Consider the following 20,181-nt stretch of genomic DNA (forward strand, 5'->3'; position numbering starts at 1 on the left):
ATTCTCACAAAATAACTTCTGGCTCAGCGTATGGGTGCCAAGGTCGAAAGGTCTCCTGATATTCCTCTTCACCCTTTTTCTCTGCTGCCATTTCCTTTCCCAGCATCCTCCTCACAATGCATCCAGGCAGTCATGGCGTAGGGACTTCTGAGTAAAAATGGCTGCCACCAGCATTGTCACCTGGCAATAACGTAGTCACCTGGCTCTTGCTGGCCATATTCCCAACATGACTGTTCCCCAATTTTGCTGCCTGGGAACAGGGTGGACCAATGGGGATGAGAATTTCAGTTTGGTCCCTCCAAGGTCTCTGGTGAGATCTTTCTCCGCCCATTCCCAAAGGCACTTGTGCAGATGCTGGAGCGCAAATGGAATTCATATTCCTCCCCCTTGCCCCCCATACATTCCAGCCTGCCCTCTTAGGTCACCTGAGGGGGCTCTTCTACAAGTGCCACCTCTGTCCCAAATGAGAGGGGTGACAGCTCGAGGGCAAGTCTTCTCTATAGTGGCACCACAGCTATGGAATTCTCTTCCAGGGGAACTGAGAACTACTTCCTCCCTAGTGGCTTTTTGCCAAGGGCTCAAAACACACCTGTTTTGTCTGGCATTTGGTTGCTGAGTGGATATTGACCCTCTGCGCCTCTGAAATACTGTTGTGACTTGACTGCCTCCCTGGACTCAATGATATTGGTTATATTTTGCTTTATGTTTCACTGTTTAATATTAAAATTAATGTTTTTATTGCCTTGTTTGATGTTTTTTTCTTTTTACCTGCTATGATACATTGTACTTTATTATGGAGCTTTGTAAGGCACCTTGGGCATTTGCTTCAGCTTGGGAAAAGCGGGACAGAAATTTCTCAAATGAATGAATGAAATAAAATGAACTTTCAAAAGAGTGATCCCCAGGAATACATAGGATGAGACATCATCAGTGACATCCAGCCCCTTCCTTCTAAGGACAGGAGGGCCCCCTTTGCAATCGTATAATTCAAACCACAAACCAAGAGAACTAAACAAGATGCAGCCAAAGGCCCTTGAAAAGAAAAGGAGTGCCAGGTGCTTCCATTGCTAAAAGTGTGCAAATGAGTTCAGTCTGTGTGGTACGAAGGAAAGCAAATGAGAGAGGGCCCAGGCCACTAAGCCACAGTCCCAATTTACTCAGGTTTTCCCCAAATTTGTACCAAGCCATTATTCTCCCCACCTCACACAGAGAAGGCAAACTGCAGCACCCCATACCTTCTATGGGTTTCGGTACAAAATGTGATGATGGTTTGGTCTTTTTCACCCGGTTGCCCTTCATAATCTGCCCTTCTTTATTGAGTCCCAAGAACCAGGCTCTCCCAGACACCTGCTGCCGATACAGCGTCGAGGAATAAATAACGTAGTAGTTCTCAAAGACAGACTCCTTGAATTTGCACTCTGGTGTGAAAATGTCCTGCAGGGAGCAAGAAAGAGAACAAAAGGAAGGAAGGGATTAATCGGAAGTCACTTTAAAGTAGGCAACAGCAGAGAGATAATCAGTGTTCCTCTTAGTATAATCCCTTTCACAAAAAGGAAATAAAATTAAAGGGGACAATCCCAGCCTAGAGGAGATGAAAAGCTATTAAGAAATGCTTGTCTCAAATGGAAGGCTTGAAGAGTCCAGAATATGGAAAGAACCCTCCTAGATGAGTCCAAAGGTTTTGTTTTTGACAGTGGCCAGCTAGAGGCCTCCAGGAGAGAGAGAGAGAGATTCTAAAGTACAAGTTAAAAAGCTGGAAAAGTGCTCTGGGGAGCTAAGGTGGTAACTTCACCACCATCAGCCAATCAGAACGGCACACTTGGCGTTTTTGGTAAACCCACAGTACTGACAATGGAGAGAAGTTGATCCATCTGACCAGAACATGGCAAGTGCACCACAAAGCACAGCAGCTGCTTTTCTTACTCCATCTTCTAATCATTATTTGTACATACCCAAAGAGTGCTCTTTAACCAAAGTGCCAGTTGGTGTGAGCCAGGCCCAGTTCATCACGGGGCTGAAAGAGGAAGTCTACTTGGGAGTGTTCCTGTGGTCTGGCAGTTGGACAGATGTTGGGCTTTGGGCTACTCCAGGCTCAGCAGATGGTCTGGCCCTTTGCCCTCCTCGACTGTGGTGGAATTGTGGCAGTACCGACAGGAAAGCAACACTGCCTGTGCAAAGCCTGATGAGACGAGCCACAGAGCGGTGCTCTCAGGAAGGCTGCCAAGAAAGCTCTGAGGCACAGCTTTGCAGGCTCAGCTACTGCAACAAAACGGGGTAGCCTTATGCTGAAATCAAAGCTCCCACCAAACAAGAGGATGCTCTGTGGGGCTTTCCAGGCACAGGGGAGGGAGTGGTCGATTCAATGGGGGCTCTATGGAGTATGCAAAGTATTGGAAATCTGATGCACCAGAGAAGGAAGTCAAAGGCAGGAAAGCAGAGAGCTGACCTTTCCTCCCCCTTCCGGGGCATCCAGACCTGATCTGGCTGAGGGTTTGAGAAGTCCCACCTTCCAGAAGACATTCCCCCCAAACATATTCATCCATCGATTTATAACCCAACTCTTTTCACTTTTAAAAGATCAAAACGCCTTTCTCTTTACATTTGTTTAATGGGTTTAGTCAAAACTGCTCCCCGCCCGTTAGAAGAGAAAAATATTCAAAGGTGCTAAAAAATATATACATATATATATACACACACAGGTATGTGTTACTTAACAACAGGGAAGCATTTGTAGATTTAGTCAAAACTGCTCCCTGCTCCCATCACAAGAGAAAAATATTCATTTATTTATACACACACACACACACACATACACAAACAGGTGTGCGCCACTTAACAACGGGGATACCTTCGCCAACCCCAATTGCTATGCGATTAGGTCATTAAGTGAACATTCAGTCCAATCTATTGCCTTTGTTGTGTAAACAGACCCTCCCTGCCAGACACTAGCTGGCTGCACAAGCTACTGGAGATAGATTTACTTTTCTTTGCATGAAGAGCGTCTCTGTTGTGTAAACAGACTCTGCTGCAAGCTGTGGGAGATGCCATTGCCTCATTAAGAGCATCTTTATTATGCTTTGACCACCGTCATATATGCAGTCTGTCATTAAGTGGTCAAAGCACAGTGAAGATGCTCTTAATGAATTGGAGAACATAACCCCGTCATTAAGTGACGCACAGCTGTGTGTGTGTGTGCGCAACACCTCTGAATAATTTTCTCTTCTAATGGGGACAAGGAGCAGTTTTAACAATTATTATTAATTGTAGTAACAACAATTATTTGTGATGAGTAATATTAGTAATACTTTATAATTATTATAATTATAATTTATATATTTATAATTAAATTATATATAAATTATATATTTAATTAAATATATTTAATTTATATATATATATATATATATATATATTATAATAATTTATTATAATAATATTTGTAATTATAATTGTTTTAGAATGCAACCCAACTGGTCAAGCTTACAGCAATTTTTACAACAGAATAACCATATAAAAATGCAAACAGTTCCATTAAGATGGAGCAAATGTTTCCCTGGGCATCATTCTCTCCAAGGCTCTACAGACATGCAATGCACACAAATTTTTATCTTTCTTCAGTAGTTTGCACTGCTACTTTCACCTAGGATAACATGCCTTAAATACAACAGAAGTGTGAGAAACGGCTCCCTCTTATTGAGCGGAAAGTTTGCATAGCAGCACACTGGAGACAGGAACTGTCCAGCTTCAAGAGTGTCAGACCACTTGCTAGAAGCAAAACCAGTTTTCTGCAGTGCAACTGGATATTTTGAATTCCAGCCTTTGACTCTCATGTCCAGATTTCGATATTCCTCTTAACAGAACAGAGTCTGAGTATTAGAAACTCACAGAAAAGCTACCATTGATTCAGTGCAGAGTGACTGATCAAGGCCGCAGGCCTGACATATTTTATTTAAAATATGCATTTTAAAAAATAAATTTTATAAATATTTTTATTTAAAATATAAATCATTTTCAAATGATTTATATTTTAATTGTCGTGATCCTGGGTGTTAGCTTCAGGACACAATACAGAGAGCGGTCCTTGGGCCGACGCAAGTTCCTTGTGCAGGCCCATGACATAAGAACATAAGAACAGCCCCACTGGATCAGGCCATAGGCCCATCTAGCCCAGCTTCCTGTATCTCACAGCGGCCCACCAAATGCCCCAGGGAGCACACCAGGTAACAAGAGACCTCACCCTGGTGCCCTCCCTTGCATCTGGCATTCTGACATAGCCCATTTCTAAAATCAGGAGGTTGCACATACACATCATGGCTTGTAACACGTCATGGATTTTTCCTCCAGAAACTTGTCCAATCCCCTTTTAAAGGCATCCAGGCCAGATGCCATCACCACATCCTGCGGCAAGGAGTTCCACAGACTGACCACACGCTGAGCAAAGAAATATTTTCTTTTGTCTGTCCTAACCCTCCCAACACTCAATTTTAGTGGATGTCCCCTGGTTCTGGTGTTATGTGAGAGTGTAAAGAGTATCCACTTCATCCATCTCCTGCATAATTTTGTATGTCTCAAACATGTTCCTCCTCAGATGTCTCTTTTTTAGGCTGAAGAGACCCAAACACTGTAGCCTTCCACCATCTTACCTGGTATAGATGTTAGGCTGACCGGCCTATAGTTTCCCGGGTCCCCCCTCCTTCCCTTTTTAAAGATTGGTGTGGCATTTGCTATCCTCCAATTCTCTGGCACCGTGGCCATTTTAAGGGACAAGTTGTATATTTTAGTCAAGAGATCTACAACTTCATTCTTCAATTCCTTAATAACTCTTGGGTGGATGTCATCAGGGCCCAGTGACTTATTGATCTTTAATTTATCAATGAGGTCTGAAACATCTTCTCTTTTAACCTCTATCTGACTTAATTCCTTGGTCAGGAGGGGCCGTTCGGGCAGCGGTATCTGCCCGAGGTCTTCTGCCGTGAATACAGATGCAAAGAACTCACTTAATTTCTCTGCCATCTCTAAGTCTCCTTTTATCTCCCCTTTCCCTCCCTCACCATCCAGAGGGCCAACCGCTTCTCTGGCGGGTTTCCTGCTTCTAACATATTTGAAGAAGCTTTTATTATTCCCCTGAATGTTGCTGGCCATGCGTTCCTCATAGTCTGTCTTGGCCTCCCGTATCACCTTCTTACATTTCTTTTGCCACAGTTTATATTCCTTTTTATTCTCCTCATTAGGGCAAGACTTCCATTTACGGAAGGAAGCTTCCTTGCTCTTTATATCCTCTCTAACTTGACTAGTTAGCCATGCTGGCACCCTCCTGGACTTAGTCGAGCCCTTCTTCCTTTGCAGTATACACTTCCGCTAGGCCTCTATTACCTTCCCTTTCAAACTCCCTCTAACCAGCCTCCTCATTTGAGGGAAGTCCGCTCGTTGGAAGTCAAGGGTGTTTGTGAGAGATTTGCCCAGTATTCTTCCCCCGACGTGCATGTCGAAACGGATCGCAGTATGATCACTGCTCCCCAACGGCTCCGTAACATTGACATCTCTAACCAGGTCCTGAGTACTGCACAATATTAAATCCAGAGTCACCTGTCCTCTGGTGGACTCCATGACTAGCTGCTCTAAAGCACAGTCATTTAGCACGTCAAGGAATCCAGTCTCCTTTTCGTTCAGAGGTGGTGCAGGTCCGAGGAGACCCATTGGGGAGTGCAGCCCTTACCCAGGGGTAAGGGGAAGAGCTTCCCCTTGCCTCTGGCTGAGCCGCTGCAGCCAACGAACCTGCATTGGATGCAGCACAAGCCTCCTGGCTTGCCTGCTCCAGCGCAGGCGTGGATTGCACCCTAATTGTTTTAAATACGTATTGTATTTATGGTTCACATTGTTAGCCACCTTGAGACCCCTTTGGTGTGGGAGAAAGAGGGGATTAAACCTCCCCTACTTCATATACATAAAGTATGTACACTGATACCCTTCCCTGAAAAGGCCTGTCCTGTATGTGGTGCAGCAATTGCACTGGATCTAAGACCCCATCCTGCAGGAGCCCCAAGTGTTCACGTCTCAGGATGCTGAAGATGCTCCGCCCACCATCGCTCCCCCTTCCCCTTCCAATCGAGGGGGGTGGGCAAACATTTTGGCAGGAGGGCCGCATCATCTCTCTGACACTGGGAAAAATTTACACTTCAAATCTGAATAAATTTACATCAGTGAATACGTTCGAGATGTAACTCACATGAATGAATGAATTTTACTGAACTTACTTATAATACGCATGAGAACCATAATACAGGCAAGTAGAACCACATGAGAACTATGAACTGTTTGCCACACACCTCTTGCACAGTGAAAACATACAGACCAAGCCAGACGAAACCAGAAGCACATGGTGACATGTTGTTCAGAGGCAATGGGGGAGGGGTTAAAATAATGTCCAGGGAAAAGCAGAAAATGCATGGGGACTAGAAAAGGCCTTGCTCTGACTCGGCCCGCAGCTCACGTCTGGCAGTCACAACCAGAAGTCATGGGCCAGCGTGGGCTCCAACACTCTCTGATGGACCAGAGGCTCATTGGAGACAGGGGGCTCCCTGCAGGCCGGATTGGGGGTCCCTGAGGGCTGCAAATGGTCCCGAGGTGGGGTTTGCCCACCCTTGCAATAGAGTAGTCTTGCCACAGGCACATGCGTGGAGGAAACCCGCTCACACAGACAGCGCAGTCTGATCACGAAGTGCCCTTGTTGACGCTAAGCAGGTCAGTTCTGCCTGCAAGCCTCCCGCCTGCTGCCTTGAATTCCAGCATGGAAGAAGCTGGGACAGGAATGGAATCAGTCAAACCCAGTGGCAATCCCATAATTGCTTACTGGAAGGAAATCCCACTGAACGCGGTGAGTCCTCCTTCTGCACAGACATGCACAGACTTGCACTGCCCAGTATGAAATGGGAACTGGTCGAAGGGTGACAGCTGGAGCCCCGGTCCCTGAGTTGACCTCCTGGAGGAGACCCCTGTATGCTTAACATGCAAATCTGTTCTATCTTCTGACAGTGCAGGCCAACCGGAGTTTCAAACCCTTTCTTCAGAATGGGAGGTGAAGCACAGAAAGACTGACTGGCCCAAGGCCACCCAGGAAGCGGTGTGGCTGGACATGGGTCTCCCCAGCCGACACCAGGCACATGGCCAGCTCCCCACCACAGACCAGCCTCCTCCCCATGCAGGATCTGGTGAGAGTCCAGGCTGCTCAGTTCCAAGCAAATAATCGCCACTGGGACGCTTGAGCTCCTCTTACTTATTTTGTATTCCTTGATATAAAGGATGCAGTTTGCAGTTAAATTTAATTAGCAGAGATAGTTTGGAAATTGGTACTATTTAAAATACCTCTTCCTGGGGATGAAAAGGTCCCAACCAGCACCTCTCTCTCTTTCCCTCTCACTCATTTAAGACCACAAGCTGTTTTGTTTGCAACCCCAGGAGGAATCTGGCTGTTGTCTGAGTGGCAAATGCATTGTTAACATTTGCAACCCAGCAAGCGAGGAGTTTGGAAGCCTGCGGTTCCCAATTACTGCACAGGTGTCTGGAAGGAAATCAGATGAGTCTATTGAGGATGAAATTTGCTCCCAAGGTGGTCCTCCTGAGGCCTTCACGCACTCCACAAGCTGCTTTGCAGAAATCAGCTCCAAATTCCTGGGGTGGGAAGAAATGGAGATCCCTGAGACTGCCCACAGGGTTGGGAGCCAGTCTTGCTTCTACTACTCCTTTCTTACATTCCTTGCTGGATGTTGTGGAAAATGGCTTTGGGTTTCTGCAGGATGCCTGCTGCTGTGGCCCAAGAGCCTGCGAACGCAACGCTGCTGCAACACTAGTCTCTTTTGGAGCAACTGCTATCCTTTGTTCATGTGCCTTTTAGAGAGCACCTAGAATAGATGATGGTGGCATTGTCAGACTACTGCAGTCTGGCATTTTAGCATTTTGTCATCCCACATCTTTTTTTATGTCTTCAGTTGTGAAAGGTTTTTTTGGGGGGAGGGGGTCATAAAACACAATTGCAAGCCTAAGCTTGTTGAGCGTGGATGGGTAGAGTACTACTGAAGCTCCTAACAGCGCAAACTTAACTTGCGCTGGAAAAAGGCAGGCCACCAGGCCTGTGCTGGATCCAGCGCAAGTTTCGGGCGCTTAGTGGCTCAGCCCGGGGCAAGAGGAATCGCTTCACCTGACCCCAGGGAGAGCCACTGCAGCCCCAACAGGGCTACTTGGATCTGCATCACCTCAGGAGGTAGTGCAAATCCAAGCAGCCCAGGGCTGGCCCAGGCTGCCTGGGAATGGGGTTAGGATCTGGCATAACAGCTGAATCCTGGCCTCGCCCACCCACTCCCAGGACTACCCGCTGCCCACCCTCCCCCACCCCAAAATGCCTTCTCCCCACCCTCCCCAGACCCATGTTGGCTGAGCTCAGACGATGCAAACTCACTGTCCCTGGGGCCTGCGATGGCGCAGTTTAGCTGGCGCAAGACTTGCGCCGGCTTAACTGCCTCCAGGGTTGTGCAAAAGCGCTTTACGGCACTTTCGCAACACCCCTGGGTCAATAACCGTAAGTACCAGTTAGGATTGAGCCCTAAGATTCCTTTGGCTGTCGGTGAAACCCTTCCTGCTTGCAGGTTCAGCCTGCTTTATTGTTTCCTAGTGACTGTGGGTTGGGGAATGAGTGGTGAACAGTCTCTTAATGATGCTGTGAATGGCCCTGTGGCAGGTTCGGATCCCACAAGTGGTGGGGAGAGCCTTTAAGTGGTGATAGTTGAAACAATCAGCAGGGGGTTGGGGAGAGATCACATTTGCTGCAGTTCCTGCGTGTATCAAGCACTCGGGTGACAAACTCCTGCAAAGCAATTGTGTGTCGTGACACTCCAGGGCATCACGGGCTGCCTCCTGGCTGGAGGACTCTACAAACAGTGATAGAAGGCTTAGCCGTGGGCTGAGCTCCTGCATGCAGTTTCTGTGCACTGGGAAAGGCCCTCCCACCCTGACCATCTGATCTCCATTTGTTGTGTCCTGCACAGTCTCCGAACCTGGAAGTAACTGGCAAAGATGTCATCAACAGTCACTTCTGGGAGCCGTGTGCTGCATTTGCAGTGCATGGAGGCATCACAGGACACCAGAGATTGGGAGGCACTGCTGCGTTCCCAAACAAAGCCCCAGGAGCGCACCAGACCCATTATGTCCAGCTGCTTTGGATCAACTGGAGGTGATCTGCTGGAGTCCAGTCCTTAAATCGGAACCATGCAGGTCAGAGAAGAGCCTGCAAGGCTGAAGTCCCTCATTCTTTTCCCTGCCAGCAGAGACTCCTCGCCTCAAAGTCCAATTTCAGAGTTGGGAATTCAATTTTCCCGCTCACAAGAACTTTCACCCACCAGCCTCCTTTGCAACGTTTGCATTATGGCATTCTTGACAACCTGCTGACAGACTGGCTGGTCAGCCAATCAGCTTTGGGTGGAAAGGCCAGGCCAGGGGAAGCTCCTTCCGGACTGGCTGTGGGGGGTATGGAATCAAGGGGCAGTGCCAGCGTTTGGACAGCTGGTGTCTATGTACGCTGCAGGCCATGGCAGGCAGGTTCCTTCTGCAGGACTGCTGTGCTGTCCATACACACTGCAAGGCGGAGAGACAGACTGGCGCCATGTTCCTTCTCATACAGGACAGCATCTCAATCGAGAGCAAATGCAGTGCTGGGTGAGATGTTTAGGGGTTCCATGTGCTCTTTGACCACAAGGTCCATCTTTGGCTGAATCAGAGCAGAGGTCTTTCCAGCACAAGGCCCCTAAGGGTGGCTGACCAGGTGCTGAAACCTTTACTGCAGCCTTATAATGCAGGCTACTGTATCCATAGCATAGATTGGGGGGGGGGGGGCTGAGGATGAGAGAAAGAGAAAAATGCCTAAGGCTGCAATCCTAACCACACTTTCCTGAGAGTAAGCTCCACTGAACAAAATAGGACTTACTTCTGAGTAGCCCTGAGTAGGACTGTGCCCTAAGACACCCTAATGAGCTCAAGGCAGAAACAATATCAAAGCCTGATACCTTCTGATTCACATAGTTCAGCCACTTGGTCACTGTTCTAGACCAGCATTTATGACTTACTGGGTCCTCATGGCAGAGGCAAGATTTGAAGCAGGGACTTACCACAGCACTACACCGAACCAGCTCTCAGGTATCACAAATCTGCAGTGCTGGCCTCAGACATGGGAGGGCTGAGTACAAATTCTGCTATCTACTCACTGAGTGATTTTTGGGAAAACCTTCAAATCTTGGTCCCTCATCTGTCTCAATGGCCTACACTGCAGGGTTGTTAGAAGGGTGGGTTGTGCCAGAACTCTGCAGTACTAGACATACAAAAAGTGATAAAGAAATGACAAAATGTGCATCCCGGGGAAACATCCTTGCTGTACACAAACTGTGCCATGACAGCCCTCAGTAAGGAGCAAAGGAGCTGCTTCATCCTTCCCCCACTCTCTTCTCTACCAAATCCCCCCAGCTACATTCCTGCTGCAGGGTTCCAGGTGAGTGTTTCTGAGGGTGAACCTGTGATGGGAGAAAGCAGCCAAGGTTGGGGCTGATGAGTGGGAAGAGACACGAGGAAAGGGCCGAGCAGCCCCCCTTCCGCCCGCCTGCCACTCTCTCTTCAAAGCCTGCTTCTCGTTCAAAACAAAATTCCTGCTGGGGCCTCATTACGTGCACTTGTGTGCACTTTGCAGCTTGCTCCAATCAAGACTGAAAAGTGGGGTTAACTTGTGGGCTGCCCTTAATCTGGTTCCCACCCACCCCCTGGCTGAGCAAGCTAATTGCTGAGAGGGTTCGGGTCAGCAGTCAGTGGCTAAGTCCTTCTTCAGTTCAGCAGCAGCGTGCCCTCAATACCAGCTGCAGGAGAGCAAGGGCAGTGGGAGGGAAGGCTGCCTCTCTCTGCTCTCGGGGGTTTCCCCAAGGGGGCAGCAGGTGGGCCACCGCTGCTAGTGGGAAGCCACAGATGGACTAGGCGGTGCCCCTTTTGCCTGATCCAGCAGGGCGGTTCTTACAGGGCTGAACAAATAGTGGCAGCTGATCTTCTCCATTCAGAAAAAGCAAGTCTTACTACCTCGTTTGTATCAGGCCTCACTGCCTCTGAGGGAAACCAGCATCTAAACTACCAGGTGCTGCTGCTGCTGCTGCTACATTCCTTCCAGAGAAGAAGCTCTTCAGAATGCCGGTGGGAGAATTACCTGATATATCAAGGAAAAGCAACCATGTCAGAGAGAGAGAGAGAGAGAGAGAGAGAGAGATCTTCTTAAGGTTGCCCCTTCTTCTCGCTGATTCCTGGGATGCCCCACAGAACTCAGAGGGGGCACTGAGAACTAAGTTCTGCTTCTGGCTTGGTGCATGGAAACACTTTTACAAAGAGAGCAACAACTCTGGATGGGAATATCACACCTCCCCAATCACAATGCGCTGCAGAAAATGCCCTTTACCTCTGCAAGGAAAGCAGCTTCTGGAAGAAAGTCATCATTCAACAAGTGAATAACAACTGCCCATTTCCCTCTGCAAATCCATGCCTGTCCTTCCAGGCCCTGGAGGCGAAGGTCTCTCATATAAGCTCCATGGAAATGGACAGAAGCTGGGCACATGCACCAGAACCTCCTGGTGGGCTGTGCTCTTGGTTTGGATCACACAGCAGTAGGGCCGATGGGGGCGGGGGGGGGGTGTACTGAACAATGAACTGAGTGCCGGCAAGGTCCTAAATTCCAAACTGTACTGGTAGCAATAAGAGAAGAAGACAGATGTTGACTGGGGGTTCCAAACCATCAAAAAAAAGGGCAGACAAAGGTGACTGGATGTGCTCTGTTTCAAGGACCACCTTGCTGCTGCTCTGCAGAATCTGCCTGATAAAGAATGCCTGAAGTACTTAGGGCACCAGACACTAGAGAAAAAGGCCATGGCAGTGCAACCTGGCCAGAGAAAAGCACTTCTCCTTCACAGGACTAGAACACAGGCTCATCTGTTGAGCAGGAGAGATTTGGGACACTTTGCAGCACATGCTGGGGGTCTGGCATTTACTACTGCAGGAGGGGAGGGGGCCACTTGCTTAGACAAGTTCACAAAAGAGGATGAGACATATCAGTGGAGAAGAAGCAGAGCTTGGTCAGGGCTGCTACTGGTCAATGGAGGCTCCTTGTTGAGAGGCAACATGGTGCTGAATGCAGTTGTGGTGGGTTGTCTTGTGGCTGCCTTCAGGCTGTCACAGGGAAATGCAAGTCTGGGCACAAAATCCTAAGTCGGCTCCCCCACGCACCACATTGAGACAACCGTATATAATGCTTGGATCGCTCAAAAAGAATCAGGCACTGAAAGACCCTAAGAGCTTTATTTTCTTGGTGGGAGGACAGACCCCCCCAACTGGGTCACAGTGGAACAGCATCAGCACCTCCTCCGCCAGGCCCACATCTGGGGAACATTTGTGCCAGGGGAGGCTGTGCAGTTACCCTGAAGGCTCAGCTGGGGGCCAGTGAGCCGATTCCACGCGGCAGAGCATCTGCCTCTTGTGCAGGGCCTGGCTCGCTGGCGCTGATGAATGCAGGGCACTCTCAGGGCTGACGCAGAACATTTATAAGCCCTCCCCCCATCTCACCCCACACAGCAATTAAGATGGGCCACGAGCTGCCAGGAAGGTCTTCTGCACAAACTCACAGAAATGAGCAGCAGCTTCCCAAGTCACTCTGGAGCACTCCCGTCCACTACAAGGAGACCTGTACAGTAGCGCCTTCTGCCTGATGAATCCTGCCCATGATGGGTCACATGCACTCCTCTCTCAGAATCCTTATGGTGCCCTGAATCCAGCTCCTGAGCTGCTTTTCAAGGAAGGGCCATCTCTGGCAAACAGCAAGTGGTAAAGATAAACATTAATGGAATTCAGAAATGGTAATTAACTGCAATACAAATGAACAGGAAAGCTCTCACAATGCACCCCTCCCCCCAGAGATGCTTTTGATTTCCTAATGCAACTTTTGATCCTGGAAATAGATGGGCTTGGTTAGCCCAGAGCTGATTGCTATTCCAGATTCCACCCACTTGCTGCAAGTGTGTCTCCCTCTCCTCCTCAGCCCCCTCCCGGTTCCTCTGGGTTTGTCGATCAAGTTTTTGCAGCTGCAGCATCAGCCGAAAGATGAAAGGATCCTCTCCCAGGGCAGAGCCGCCTTGTGTCTGGAGGATGGGTTGGAAAGAAGATGGGAAACCCTCAATTTTCTAAAGTGGCATTTATCCAACGGCTGAATTGTTCTGTGCTAGCAGGAGGGGAGAAATCACACCGAGCCAGCAAGCAGTGAGAGCTGTGGCCCAAATCCCTGGCTGCACTTTAGACATGCCTCATTTCATTCAGCCAGGCACAGAAGGTGCTTGGCAAGGCTGCGGGGGGGGGGGGGGGCTGTTGGGTGTGCCTTGCTTCCTTCCTCCAGACTCCCTGGAGGTGCAAGCAAAGCAGACAGCACCTTCCCACTGGGCAAAAGGCACCCCTTATCCCCACTCCCTATCTATAGGCTTTACCAATCTTTGCATTTTCAAATGTGTGAAAAAGCACAGTGCCAAAAAAGAACAGGCTCTGGGTTTCTGTTATTTACCAATTACCCTGTGAAAATGTCAGGAAGAGCCTGTCTGGCGGGATCAGATCAGAGCCACCTCCAGTTCAAAACTGGGGACGAGGTTCTGTGACCTGAACTTCCATATCCTTACAGTCTTCAAACAGCAGAACAGAAGCAAAACCTATCCTGCAACTTTTCCAAAAGGGCATTTCCAAAGAGCCGAGCAAGTTGCACAAGGCTCATGCTGGACTGATTCATAAATAAATCAACCAAGCGACCCCTCCCTCCCATTAGGAAACAGCTTGCTTGATTTTGGAACCAGTGCTAGCTCAGAGCCTTAAGCTCCAGGCAGTCCAGTCCGACCCAACTCCCTCCCCGCTGATGCAGCTGCACCAACAGAATACATGCTGTATCTATGGGAGAGGGGAGATTGGAAAGGTCTCCTCAGGGTGCGTAACCGTTTGCTCACTTACCCCAGGGGAAGCTTCCACTGCCTTGGATCTGCCTGCTTTGCCCTGGCAGCAGGCCTCCAGTGCTGCCTCTGAGTGCAGCAGCGCACCTAAAATGACCAGTGGCGCTATGCTGTCCACACCACCAAAAGCCATTTTATGACAGTGGAACATGCCCCCATCTAGGGGCCTGTTCAGCAGCCTTTCAGCTCCAAGTGTCTGCTTCTGAAGCCAGGTGCTTGCGATAGGGTGGGGGTTTTGCTGGGGTGCTACCCAACACCATCCTGCCTTAGCTGCCCAGGATTGTACTGGCTATGTCATGGGTGTCAGCACTGGGAGACTTCTGTGTCCGCACTAAGACCCTAGTCCTTCGTGTGCAGATCCCAGAAGGCAGTGCTGGGAGGTTCCTGCTCTGTGCCCCAGTGGTGTACAAATGGGAAGGCTGTGGGCCCCAGCCGCCAAGCTGCAGGGGGGTGACAAAGGCTGCCTCCCCATTTTTAAAATCTTGGTATTTTTAAATAATAACATCATGTTATATATCATTTGATGCACAATTTCATGCAGAATGCAATGAATCAAACAGCATTCAAATATCTCCATTCTATCAAATGTTATAGCCAAAAAACCAGAAAAGGAAAACACAACTGCCTTATGTAACAAAAAATGGATTACACTGGAATTACCGTTGGGAATAAATAGCATGTTGCAAGGATTCCAGAAAACCAAATGTATTCTTTCATAAATCTATGTATGTTTTGCCTTTCTTCTGTACTACAACACAACTGCTTTTGTATGTACGACATACCACAAGCCCACTCCATATTATCATATTATCTATTATATTATCTTCCTTCCCTGTTTTGTTTTGGTTTATGATCTCTCATGTTAATTACATATGTGAAACCTACTATATAGAAGTTCAATAAAAGAAAATGTTCACTGTCTGCACTTCTACTCTGACCATTATTAATATTCATTTCATATAATGACTATTACCAAAAATAATTTTGTCGTGGGGAAAGTACCAAAAATTTATTGACCCTGGGTGCCAAATGACCTTTTTACGCCACTGCTAGTATGCCCCGGCCTCTGGCTCAAGGTGTCCCACAGAAGTCCATCTTGTCCCTTATTTGACTTAACGTGCTCATGAAACAACTGGGGGAGACATCCAGACATTTAATGTGAGGCGTAATCTGTATGCAAACTACAGACGTACTTCTCTCTCTCCATCTCTAGATGGAGAGATGATATGATGTCTGGAGTCAGTGAAGGACTGAATGAGGGCTGGTGTGCTCGCTGAGTCTCTTTCAAAAAGACCCAGGCATGGTTTGGAGCTTTGGGATGCTAACTCTGCACTTCTCCAGCCGGGAAGCTCCCAACTTCACAGATTTTTCCTGCTGCTTTGATGTCTAGTTTGTGCTTTAGTTGTTGCATGTTGCTTCGAGTTCTCTGACACTTCTTGGTTGCAAGCTGCCTGCGGTGTTGGGGGCAGGTTGCTGTCACCCCCATCATCTGCAAGCAGGAGTCAGGACAATGCTTCTTAGGCCACTGGGATGCTCACTGTTGCTCTGAATCAAAACGGCAGGCACGCTCTGAAACAGGTACAAGTTCACCTTTTTGCATCATCATGGCAAGTTAAGAGTGTTCTGGCGAACCAGCTGGGAACCAGGGGCACATGTCTGGAGCTCCAGGTCTGCTGCTTTACGGAAAATGAATGGCTGACTCCGTCCTGGGCACAAGCAAGTGACTGCTGTGCCATCTGCTTCTCTATGAAAGGGCTTCTCCTTTCAGTGGCTTCTTGGCACCTCCCCTCGATGCCAGGATAGCAATTTCCTGGTCCTGGGGAATGCCAGAGGCACCCTCAGAGCTGGAAGCAACACTTGGCTCCTTCCCCGGGTTTCTCAGATTATCATTTTCACAATCTGGGGACTGGTCTTAAGCTGTCATTTGAAGAGGCCAGACCATGGCTTCCTTTTCCCAACTTCCCCTCGCCACTCTGCTCTCTGGCTGAAAGCAGTGGTAGTGGTGATGGGGGGGAGAACATGGCTCAGACTTCACCGTGTGAGAAGAGAACTGAGTTCCCATCACGACTTCCTTCAAAACTGTCAGGGGGTGAATTGACACTGTCAGGCGCAATGAGAGGAAGTCATTCCCAAAGGTTTCTTCCAGGGAGCTAACAGCAAGAACTCCTCCGGGCATGGAGGTGAGAAACCCACTGCAAAGCTCTCCTACGCAGGCCCCACTGTGCAGAAGAACCAAGGCGGTTCCCGAATTCTGCTTCCAGCAATGGCAAACCGGGGCACTGAGGACATTCACATGGGCCTGAAGGCAAGAGCCCCTCCCGCTTGTATTCATCTCAGCACACACGACTTCGTGGCCCTGCACGGAATGCTCTCCCTGGCCTGCGGCCGGTCAAAATGCACAAGAAGCTGGATGAGCCCCACCCTTTCAGCACAGGTGCTGGAATTCACCTCATTACTGATTTCCAAGCCAAGACACAGTCCAGGATTCTGCCTTAATTAATCGGAGGCGAGTGCCACCCCCAGTCCTGTTCCCAGAGTCGTGAACGTGGACCAGAGAATCACCCTCACTTCGTGCTCAAAGTTTCCGAGACAAACACAGAGAAGCCCATTAACTCCGCTGCCCACCTGCGCCACCCGTGGCCTTGGCAGCTCCCCAGCTGACTCCTCCTCCTCCACCGCGGAAAGGGCTGCTGGATTATTGATGACCCTTTTCTGTCTCGTCTAACAGGAAGGAAAGAGCACCACCAAGGAGCTGGGAAGCTGATGAAATGGCCTCTTTGGACAGGTGACAAGCTCACCTTCTGCTCTGCTTATATAACTCACTGACCCCCCCACCCCCACCCCAAAATCAGGAGCTTTGCAAGCAAACCATCAGAAGAACGCAGTGAACCACGCTTTGGACTCAAGCAGCAAGCACACTTCGTGGCAGGACCAGCCCCCAACCTTACCAAGTGTTACCCCCCTCCCCACACACACACTTCGTGCATTGAATAACACGGGGCAGCAGCCACCAGTAGTTTCCCTGGTGCAAGTTTCACAGCAGTGAACAGAAAGGGGTATCAGAGCAGCCCCACGAGAGCGCGCCAAAGCCAGCTCCTGCTTCCCACCAAGGCCGGCCAGGTGCCCCTGCACAGCCCATCATCTCTCTGTGCTGGTTCCCAGCAGTTGGTGCCGGGAGGTTCGCTGCCCTGGAAACAGCCAAGGAACAGCTCCTGTCGCCTGGCCTTTCTGCACAGGGACTGGACACCCCAGAGACACACTGGGCCCTTTCACAGCTACCCATGACACACTGGGTGGTGATTTCACAGAGCTTTTGCACCACAGCATGAAGGGGAGCAGTGAGCATGCAGGATTTCCTGGGGTTCCCTGGCCGATGAGCTGCTGTGGGTGGTGGTTCCTTGCCAGAAAAAAGGCTGGGAGTCAGCCGCTCTCCTGAGCCCTCAAGGAGAAGACAGGATGACTTGGCAGGTGGACTTTGCTCCTGCTCTGGGAAGGACACCTTTCCCCCAGGTCCGGATTGCCCAGGGTGGGCTTCCTGTTTGGATTGCTGGTGGCACTTGGAGCTCTTTCTGCCTTGCAGAGCAGCATCGTCTCCAATGGGTGGCTGTAGGGAAGGGAGTGGGCCTGGCGAATGGGTGGTCCACCAACCTCACAGCAAGAGTGTTTGTGTGTGGAGGGGCTCAACCTTCCCCACCAAACCCATCGCTCCCCATTCCAGAGTTAGTTCTGGGGGGGGGGGCATTCAGTTCAGGCAGCATTATGTAAAACACATCAATATTCATGCGCAGGCCAAGGAGTCCCATTTCGGCTGCCTCCACCGGCCTCAGCACGGATGCTTTTTTGTCAGCAAACCCAAATTGATTCTTGGCTCAGTTTTCAGCCTTTGAGGGAAATGCCACAGCAGCAAATGTGGACGGACAGGGTGAGAAAGCAGCAGATGGTTTTAAAGAAACATGACACCCCATACAAGAAAGGCCTTGGAGAGCTGAAGTCATTGAGGCAGGTCGCCAGACATGATGAGTGCTGAAGACAGCCCTACCCTGCAGTTATACCACTACTCACCAGCCCCTGTTCTGCCCTTCTCTTTCCAAGCATATCCCACTGCCTGGCATCTTAGTGCCTGACTTCTAGACCAGAGGCAGTAGTGTAGCTAGAGGGGGTGCAAAGCACTAAGTTTTGTATTGCGCCTTACTGCGGCATGTAAGCAGCCCCTTGAAGTTTCCTTTGTTTTGCTCTAGCGGCCCAGAACGGCTCCGAAGGGGAGGGGGCCACGTGCATGCTGTGGTGAGGTGCCATGAAAAACTTAGTGTTTGCACCCCCTCTAGCTACACTACTGCCCAAAGTTGTGCAGAGCAGTGCTCCTCAGGACCACAGAGGTCCTGCACATGTCGTTGCACACTTCTTTTGTGCCTTCCAAACCCTTCTCAACCTCCTTTCCCCATGCAGTTCTTCCACTTCCCTCTGCCCTTCACCCCACTGAAACTAAACCTAACAGATCGAACCCAAGTCACCCGCCCCCCCCCACCAATGCAGCCATGGTGTGTGCTGCATCCCGCCTCAAGCTATGGGAATATTTTTCCCCATGACCTGGGGCAAGCCTCCACTGCCCCAATGGGTCTACTCAGACTGTGCCAGCTACCTTGCTGGTGCAAGTCTGAGTGGACCCGGGGAGGTGGATCAAGGTCAGAAAAGGAGGGCAGGATATCGGGGTGCTCAGTTCCTCATCGTTACTCAGCAAACAGATGGTGCTCTGTCAGTGAAGACGACATGGTGACACTTTCCTGGAGACATACGCTGGAGACTGCCTTGGGGGACTGGGCCGACCAGCCCTTAAAAGGAGAGGCTGTAGCCATTATTTCTCCTTTAGACACTCAGTGGAGTGCCTTGAAGGTGCCACAGGACTCTCGACTGGCTCTACTACAACAGCTAGCTAATGAAATGACAGCCCAATCCCATGCATGTCTACTCAAAAATTTCACTAAGTTCAATGGAACTTACTCCCAAGTAAAAGTGTATAGGACTGAAACCTGGCAGCCCAATATTAACTAACCCCCCACCCCACCGCGATGCAGCCAGGCCAAAGGAGAGTTGAAGAGATCTCGTTGGGGTAAGTGAACTTTAGTTCCCTTACTCTGGGGAAAGCCTCCACTGCTGGCATGAGACTCCTCTGCCCACCCGCACCACTAGTTTACCAGTCCCTGCAGGCACAGCAGACTCCAGTGGCGAGGCTGCAGTGCCCGCAAAATGGCTGCCGACACAGCAATGCGCGTGCCATCAGCAGCCATTTTACAACAGTGAAAGAGCTTTCCATGCCATAAATCCCTCCTCCCAACAGCCCAGTGCTAGTTAGGCTGTGAGAGTGTCGCCCCGGAATTTAGCTTAGGGACCTAGAAGAGAAAAAGATGACCAAAGAAAGACGCAATAGAGATGAAATCAGGAACAGGGCAAAAGCAAACAAGGAAAAATGATTCTCTCTCTCCCCCTCCCTCATCTCAAAATACAAAATCTGGTGCCATTAAAGATTTAGTGCCACTGAACCAGACAAGGAGCATACTTATAAGCACATATAAGGGGACACTTATGCATGCAATGCAATTAGCCAGGGGATGCTCTAACAGCAATCAGCACTTGGGGTTTTCCAGCAGGGATTCAATGAACTAGCTCGGGGCAGTTCCTTGAATCCTGACCGTCAGGCTGGATTCAGGCATTTCGGGATGCTCCCCCGTTGTCCCCCCTTTCTCTAAGTTTTATCTGCAGTGGGAACTTGAAACATCTGATGCGCCAGTCACAAGGACGACCACGTTGCGCCAGTAGAGATCGGGCCCAATTCATAATCTTGGGTTACTTCCAGGAAAAGAAAAGGCCTCCTCGTGTTTCAGTCACCTTGTCTTGGAAAACATCATAAGAAGAGGTACAAGACAGAAAGGATGGCGAAGGAGGAGGAATGCTCTGGGCGTACACTCTGTCCTTTGCCCAGGCCACTGCCACAAGCCTTGGGAAGCCCAGGAGGCACATGGGCATCCCACAAGACCTGGGTCCTTGTCATGACAGAGACAGCTGCCTTCATCTCCTTGTGCTCATTCTAAATGAGGCAGCCACCCAGCAGTGGCGTGTGCAAGTGCCACCTTCACAG

General features: G+C 49.6%; 1 protein-coding gene across 1 annotated transcript in view; it reads right to left on the reverse strand.

The window, feature by feature from the left end:
* Positions 1-20,181, reverse strand: part of FGF12 (fibroblast growth factor 12) — a 95,684-nt gene that overhangs the window by 10,165 nt on the left and 65,338 nt on the right. Inside the window, exon 4 of the mRNA XM_066620242.1 lies at positions 1,236-1,434. Coding sequence (XP_066476339.1) covers positions 1,236-1,434 — 199 coding nt within the window. The remainder of the gene's footprint in view (positions 1-1,235; positions 1,435-20,181) is intronic.

This window comes from Tiliqua scincoides, chromosome 3, assembly GCF_035046505.1.
Source record: "Tiliqua scincoides isolate rTilSci1 chromosome 3, rTilSci1.hap2, whole genome shotgun sequence".
NCBI classification, from domain to species: Eukaryota; Metazoa; Chordata; class Lepidosauria; order Squamata; family Scincidae; genus Tiliqua; species Tiliqua scincoides.